General features: G+C 36.0%; 2 gene segments (V, D, J or C); both read right to left on the bottom strand.

The window, feature by feature from the left end:
* The window catches only part of LOC101566017, a 432,133-nt gene that overhangs the window by 101,086 nt on the left and 322,336 nt on the right, over positions 1-8,711 (bottom strand).
* Positions 1-8,711, bottom strand: part of LOC111814161 — a 186,877-nt gene that overhangs the window by 21,885 nt on the left and 156,281 nt on the right. Inside the window, 1 exon segment of the C gene segment in view lies at positions 6,562-6,584. Coding sequence covers positions 6,562-6,584 — 23 coding nt within the window.

Here is an 8,711-nt window from a genome sequence, read left to right as displayed (position 1 = left end):
TTTTTTTCTTTTACAATTAGTTTTGGACAATTTCATTTTTGAGTATCTTGGTATGATTTTATCCATATTTCTTGTGCAAAGGTCCATTTTTCTTGGAAATGTGGTGCTATAATTTTAACTAAATTCAGAAATTTTAAATCTTTAAATATTTATTGCCTCCCCCCTTCTACTTTGAGAATTCTAATTATATGAATATGAGTTTCTTGATTTTGGCACAGAGAAAACTGATCTGTAAACTCTTCTTCATTTTTATTTTGGACAATTTTTATTGTTATATTCATTTAAGTTTATAATTTTTTTTTTTACAATGTGCAATCTATTACTAATCTCATGTTATGTATTCATTTTAGAAATATTTTTCTGGGCTGGGGAGATAGCTCAGTAGAGTAAGTGCTTGCCTGGCAAGTGCAAGGGCCTGAGTTCAATCCCCAGTTCTGCCAAAACATAAATAAAAATAAAAGAAGAAATATTTTTCTAAAATACACTGTCTACATCTTATATCTTTCACATTTAAATATTTGTCTGCAATTTATAATTTGCTATATAATTATTATTGATTTTTAATAATGTTAATAATGAGTACAAAAAAAAGAGAAGCGTGAGTGTAAAAAAATTGTTATGCACATTCACTTGATATCGTAGGCCAATCTATCACTTAATTTAGGAATCACTATCCCATCTAGGATCTTTCTGATGCCTCCTTCCCGTTGTATGTACAGCCACATGCCTGCCCTGTAAACTCTAAACAGCTTCAATTCTATGAAGTCTAACATTCTTTTTCTGATTTTAAAAAAGGATAATGTAGGGCCGGGGAGATGGCTCAGTAGAATAAATGCTTCCCTGGCAAGAGCAAGGGCCTGAGTTCAATCCCTGGTTCCACCAATTTAAAAAAAAAAAGGATAATGTTATGGTTTCAATAAAAAAAATGAAATGGGATGGTGAAAGGCAGAAATCAGGAAAATGTGAGCTTCCCATAGAAAGCCTGATAAAAGTAGCAAAGTGTAACGTAACTTCTCAAATATAACTTGTATTGAGAACTAGTGCTTGAAATGGCAATAGAGGAGGGCTTATTGCAGTGAGGACAAATGAAGTGTCTGATTTACCTGTAGGAGACTCGCTGAGTTCCTTCAGTGTGCTCTACAGTTTCCCACAAAGCAACCATCAAGAAGTGGCTTGAATAGGAGTAGTTATAGTCAACAGCCAGTTGGGAACTCAGATAAGAATGTGGCAGTTATCGTTCCCAACTCTTTACTCTCTTGACAAAGCAGAAGTACTGCCACATGACTTGGCAGGATTTCCTACCACACATGGAATATACCTTCTGTATACATTGGGGCTTTGCTGTGCTTTCATCCACAATACAGACACTGAATCTCCAAGATGCATCCTGTCATAGATTTCCACCAACATTCTTGAACATCTGCCCCCTGAGATGAAAGAAGTTCGCTTTAGGGAGTCATTGCTGCTTCAGCCTTGGTCCTAGAAGGAAGACATAGATCACACATGAACCTAACCTGCATCTTGAAACTAAGTCTAGCTGTGGGAAAAAATGACATATTGACCAGTTAAAAAGTTGAGTTCTCTTGTTGTAAGGCATAAACATAGCAGAATTCACTGATTATGATAGGTGGTGATGCACTTTTAATATCCAGTGTCCCTTCAGCCATTTATATATTTAGACATGGGCTTGTGGAAGGTGATTGTATCATGGGGCACACTCCTGTCAGTGGATTAATCCATTGATGAGTTCATGGTTGAGCATATTGTTAGGAAGTGGGGCTGGGGAGCTGTGGGTCTCTGGGGCTGTGACCTGGAAGAGTGTATTCTTGTCCCTGGCCCCCTTTTTTTTCTGTGCATCTCTTTGTTTTTTCCCATGCTTCTTGTTTGCCATGGATGGAGAAGCTTTCCTTTGTCAGTGCTTCCTGCCAGGCCAGTTCTGCCTTGGGATCAGCCAGCCGTGGACTGAGGCCACTGAAGTTGTGAGCTAAAGCAAACATTTCTTCCTCCATGACATGTATGTTAGGAATGGTAGGTGTTAGGTGTGTTAGGAGTTTCAGTAATAAAAGGCTGATTCATATATTAAGCAATTATAAAATTGCAGCCTTAAAATTTTTGATGGTTTTCCACTACTACTATTTCAGGATGAATCAGTATGAACCGCCAGGCCTTACTACTAGTTGTATTACTTTCTTCCATATGTTTCATGCTCTTGCATGTCATTTTTGTCTTGGCTGAATGATTTCCTTTGCCAGAAACACATCTTCCTTCTTCAATCCTCTAATGGTCTTTAACTCACCTCCTTAAATCCTCTTCACTTTATAAGGCTTAGCTTAGCCATTGACATTCTGGGAAATCCTACATTACTATCTGAAATTAGTCTGGGTTAAGTTTTTACTCTTCCCTACATTTTAATGTATTCAGTACTTCTCTCTATCATTACATTTAAAATCCTTTTTCTTTCTGCTTCATTAGATGGAGAAACTTGAAAGAAAGCTCTGTTTTGTTCATGTTCATGCTCCTTGTGCCAGCAAAGCATCTACTCATAAAGTGTCTTTCAAATTACTTTAGGGATAGGTGGTCCTTGGTCAGAGGGGATGTGCTAGGAAGTGACAGAGGTACAGCCAGATCTACCTGCATCACTCCAATATTGAGTTCATCCTCATTTTATGACATTAGTCTAGGAAGAGTATCATGGTCTACTATCTGAAATTTGTTTCACTGTGCATAGTGCCATTAGTTGTGAGCAAATTGATTTTTTTTTTTAGCAAATTGATTTTTAACATTAGTAAGCATCATTAGGAAGATCAGTTTGTTGTGATTTGCTCCACAACACATAATGCAATCTAAAGCCAAATAGAAATGAGTTTCACATTTTCTACACATTTGAAGTATTCAAATCACATTTTTGTCTATTAACGGGGTAATCAAAGATCAGCTGTAACTCTGAAGAGAAATTCTGAGTGTCACAGCCTGGACACACTTCAAAAACCTTACATTCACATGGTTCATTCTTCTGTACATGGACCACTTGTTTTCTCCCAGGAATATATGTGTAAGGCTCTATATCACTCATCTTGTTCTAAAATAAAACAAAAAATGGATCAAAGGCCTAGCTATAAAATCAGAAACACTAACTCTGCTGAAAGAAAACTTCAATAAAAATCTTAAAGATGTAGGCATGGGCAAGAACTTCCTGAACTGAAGCCCAACTGCAGAATAACCAACAAATGGGAGTATATAAAATTTAAAAGTTTCTTAAGAATAAAGGAAACAATCAACAAAATGAGGAGATAATCTATGGAATAGGAAAATACTACTTTATAGGTAGAGTTCTAATATCTAGAATGTATAAGGAACTCAGAAAAATTAGATCCACCAAAATAAAAACCCCAAGCAAAAATGGAGAAGTGAAATGATAGATACTTTTCAAAAAGAACAAGTATAGATGTTTAGCATCTTTTTGGCTATTAGAGAACTGTAAATCAATACAACAATGAGATGCCAAGTTGCTATAGTAGGAGTGGCTACTAACAATGACTCAAAAATAACAAATGCTGGTTAGGTGATAGAAGACAACTTTCCACAGTGTTGGTCGTAATGTAAACTATGAAACCAACATGGACATCGATGCTGAGATTCCTCTAAAAACTAAAAATAGAAGTTTCATGACTGGGGAGATAGCTCAGTAGAATAAGTGCTTGCCTGGCAAGCACAAGGGCCTGAGTTCAATCCCTGGTTCCACCAAAAAAAAAAAAGTTTCATTTGATGCAGATATCCCTGTTCTGGGTATGTTCCTGAAAGAGTTAATGATATCGTACACAGTGATATATTCATACTCATGTCCATAGCAACACAATTCTCAGTAGCTAAGTTAGGGAAATGGTCTATGTACCAATTAACAGATGGCTGTATAAAGAAAGAATAATGAAGGATAATTCTGAGTCATCAGTAGGAAAGTGGATGGATCTTGAGACTGTAATTCTAACTGAAATAAATCAGACATAGAAGGTTAAATATTGTATGATTTCTCTAACATGAGAAACCTCAAATAAATAATTTAAAAAACAAAATAGAAGACAGATGGTAAGAAACAGGCAGGTAGACTCTGGAGATGGGAAGAGGATGTGGAGAAAGAGAGAGGGGGCCAATGGAAGAGTAAAAATGATCCAGATGTTTGCAAACATGTACTAACTGAAAAAATCATGTATTCCTGGGCTTTTAGATACAACAGTCTAGAGATATCCAGAGAGATTTCAAAATTTGAAAACTTGGCCAGGGAATCCTATTTGAAAGAACATACATGAAACCAGCTAGCCATATCCCAGTGCAATGAACTTTTTGATGTCCTGGGCACATAAACATAGATTTTAGACTCAGGCACTTATGATTTGTGAGTGTTTCAGTCCTGCAGCTGTTTTCCCTGAAGTGACCCTAATGGCCTAGACAGTCTGGCTTTCTTTCCCCTGTTGACTTTCCAGTGTTGTGTGAGATGCTCTTCTACAGGAAGAAGGAGGCACAGGTGGCAGGTGAATCCTGAAGAGCAGCTCCTCCTGGAAGGAAGTCTATTTTTAGTACTCAGAAGTCTCATTTTCAGAGGAAAGGGATGTGTATGGTGATTGAATTTAACATGATACTATCCAATGAGCTGGGCATGCACAACCATAATCCCAACACTGAAGAGGCTGTGGCAGAGGGATCACTGTGAGTTTAGACCAGCCTGGACTACAAAGTGAGTTCAAGGCCAGCCTGAACTGCATAGCAAGACCCTGTCTCAAAAAGAAAAAAAACCAAAACCAAAACCAAAACCAAAAACCAAAAACCAAAACTGGGTGTGAGGGGGCATGTTTGTAATCCCAGCACTTGGGAGGCTGAGGTAAGATGATTGCTTCAAGTTCAAGGTCTGTCTGGGCGACTTGAGTTCAGGGCCAGTCTAAACTATGTAGCGAGGCCATGTTCCCACACCCAAAATGTAAAAAAAGGGATAAATGAGTTTCAAATCATGCCCAAGGAAGAACAACTGAAAAACATGAGGGGAATATAAAGCAAAGGGAGGAAGATTCTGAGGGGATTTGATCGCAGACTTCATAGACTTCTCTCAGGGAAGAACTGGTTTATCAGAAGACAGCTGGATTCTTATGCCATTCTTCTGGTTTATCAGAAGACAGCTGGATTCTTCTGTGTACTGCAGAACAGTATTTTGCCTTACTGAGAAAAATATCAGAAGCCTGGTCTTATGCAGATATGTAATTCAGAAAGAGGGGTGTTTTAATACTATTTTATGACATGGTGGATACAATATTCCTGATGCCACACACAAATTTGGCAGAAGGTATTATCCTAAAATTTAGTTGCAGTATAGAATCTAAAACCATGCTTTTGAAGTTATTATATTTACTGTATTAAAAATTGATCTACCTCACAACTTGGATGGAACTTTCACTCAGGCATGGTTTTATGACATTACCCATTGGTCATTTGGGAAATAAATGATCACTGAGTTAAGCATCTTTCACAGGTTGACACATAGCTAATGTCACCACTTTAGAATAGAAGTGTTTAAATATTTGGAAACTATCTAGCTTACAGTGGCATATGTAAATTTTCCATAACCCTAATTTTTGCCCAAAAGCTTGGATTTAATCATTAGTGAAAATTACAAATTTTCTTAAATGCAACTCTTTATTCATTTTCAAGAAAATGCTGCCAAATATCCAAGTCTGAAAAACTAATTGTCTGTCATCATTTTGTTATTAAAAATTATACTTCATGGACAATGTAGGTAGTTGAGCTTAAACTCCAGCCCTGGCATGGTGTTTCCCTTGGACATAATGATCATGATTTGGTAGAAGTTCTTTGAGAATGACTGTCCTACTACTAGCTTTTCATGTGTTTGTGGCAGGGCCTTCTCTTCTGTTTCACCATACACCTCCATTGTATCACACACTTTGACTGATGAGCAGGTCATCAGAAGTCTTCCAGTTCCAGGCAAAGGGTGAAACTTCTAGAGTCAAGATCACGAATCTCTGATTTCTTTATCTTGCTTGGTCCTTTGGGGGTCAGGCACCCAGAGATGAGGTGCTGGATGTGTGATGAGGGGGCCTGGTGACAGAAGAAGGGCAAAACAATGGCCTGAGAGTATGACCATGCTGCCATCAGTATGCATTCTGTGTTTCTGTGTACTGCTTCAGTGTTTTCATTTTATAATAGTGCTTACTTGTTTCACTAAGCACTGGAATGATAGCTTGAATTTTATTTTTTATAAGATTATAAAGAGCAGAAATGGATCAACATAGCTTGTCTGGATGATTGGCCAGTAATATAGTTACCAACTGGACAGGGATTAAAAAGTGCTGAGTTTTTGAACCCAGGCCCATCTAAGGCCTTCTGAATGCCTAAGTCCTTGTTAAGTTCTCCTCATTTGATAAATTTTAGACACACATTGCTTTTGCTTTTTTTTTTTTTTTTGTACCAGAGATCAAACTCAGGACCTTGAATTTGCCAGGCAAACACTTACTCAACTGAGCTATCTCTCTGGCCCCACACATTAGTTTTGTCAGAAACTTTTTTTTAGCATCTCTAGAAAACTACTCACCTGAAGAATCAGGTGTGACAATCAATTGATTAGAGTCCATTGATCCAATGGTAGAAACCTGGGATACCTCCCATCCCCACTTCCACAATTGGAAACCTGACTTGAGTTGAGCTATTATATTATCTCAGATCTTGACACTCAATGATTTTAATACACCCCAGTTATACCTCTCTTGGAAAAAATAATAGGAATTCAAAATATACAGCATTATTGTTACTGGTTTTCTTAGTTTATCTCACCTGTATAGTCAGTGACTGTTGTGTTAGATATATGTCATCTGAAAGTACAGTTTTAATTTGTTCTAACTCCTAGGACTGCAGGGAGTTTTTGGAGGACAGCAGTATTTTTAAAGAAAGTATGTGAATTTTAGAGAAATGATGTGTTCCATTGTTTCATCATTTAAATTTATTATAGATTTGTTGGTTACTTAAAGAAGAAAAAGAGATTTTGAAATATTCAAAAAATGAGATTAATCAAATTAATACTTTTAGAATTATCACCTGGATTTAATAATTGCTAATATTTTCCATTTATTTTGCTGAAGTATTTGAAAACTATTATGAATACCATAATTCAATTCTAAATACTTCAACATAGATTTTTAAAAGTATTTTTTCCTATGCCTGCCTGCCTGCCTGCCTGCCTGCCTGCCTTCCTTCCTTCCTTCCTTCCTTCCTTCCTTCCTTCCTTCCTTCCTTCCTTCTTTCGTACAGTGTCTCACTACACAGCTTGGACTCATAGTTATGCTCCTGTTTTCAGTCTCCCCAGCACTGGGATTGTAGGTGTGCACTGCTATGCGTGGTCTCTGCGGCTGGCTCAGCATGCCCAGGGGTGGGGCTAGTGTGGCATGTGGGGTGGGAGATTGAACTCCAGTCCCTAGGCTTGCCTAAGTAGGCACTTAATCCACTGAGTTATCTCACCATCCTGAAAGTGTATTTTTCTGTGTATGCACACATTTTTTTAATCTAGCAAAGTTAGTAGTAATCCCTTAATATCTTTTAATAGGCATTCCTTAGTCAAATTTGTCCAATTCTTTTGAAAATGTGTTTCATAGATTTTTTTAAAAAGACACAGATTCTTTTTTTATTAATGTTATTGAAAATCAGTAATTACATAACATATTAAACATTGTAGACAAATATTGAAATGTGAAAGATATAAGATGTAGACAGAGTAAATCTTAGAGAAATATTTCTGAAATACATAACATGAGATTAATAATAGATTGCACAGTGTAAATAAATTATTCACAAACTTAAATGAATATAACAATAAAAATTGTCCAAAATAAAAATGAAGAAGAAAGAATTTCAGATCAGTCATATAATAGCTCACTCTGTGCCAAAATCAAGAAACTTATATTCATATAGTTAGAATTCTTAAAGTAGAAGGGGGTAGGCAATAAATATTTAAAGATTTAACCACATTTCCAAGAAAAATGAACCTTTTGCACAAGAAATTTGAGTAAAATCATACCAAGATACATAAAAATGAAATTGTCCAAAACTTATTGTAAAGAAAAAGATCATAAAAGCATATGCATAAAAATATTAGCTATGTAAGAACAAAATTAAATAGCATCTTATTCCACATTAGAAGGAAAAAACCCCAAATGTGTGAGAAACCAGACTAATTAATTTAAAGGACTGAAAGAAAAAAGAAGATCTGTCCTCTTTGAATTTTATACTTATCAAACATAAATTTGAAGACTAAAAGTATTTTCCAGTTATACAAACTTGAAATACTCTAATACCTTCAGACATATCATATAGGAAATTACAAAGAGCTTAATTGAGAAGGAAAGAGAAGTTCCTGTATGGTCCTGGACAAAGAATAAAGAGCTCTCAAAATGATAGCTATGCAGGACTATGTAAAATATATTAGATGAAACCATTCAAAGGTCATTAAAGATTTCTATGAAATAGTATCAATATTATGTTGCGTTCTACACATATTTTTTTCATGTGTATGTGTGTGCATATAAAAGACAAGGAAGAAGTAACATAAAGTCAATGGAAAATGGAAATACACTTTTAAAGTTTCTAATACTAGGACAAAATATCATACTTTATCTTTTAAGAAGATTGTAAGTCAAAGATACAGTATAAATCTTTTTTTT

This window comes from Octodon degus, unplaced genomic scaffold, assembly GCF_000260255.1.
Source record: "Octodon degus isolate 3935 unplaced genomic scaffold, OctDeg1.0 scaffold00276, whole genome shotgun sequence".
Classification (NCBI taxonomy): domain Eukaryota; kingdom Metazoa; phylum Chordata; class Mammalia; order Rodentia; family Octodontidae; genus Octodon; species Octodon degus.
This window is presented reverse-complemented; position numbering and strand designations above follow the sequence as displayed.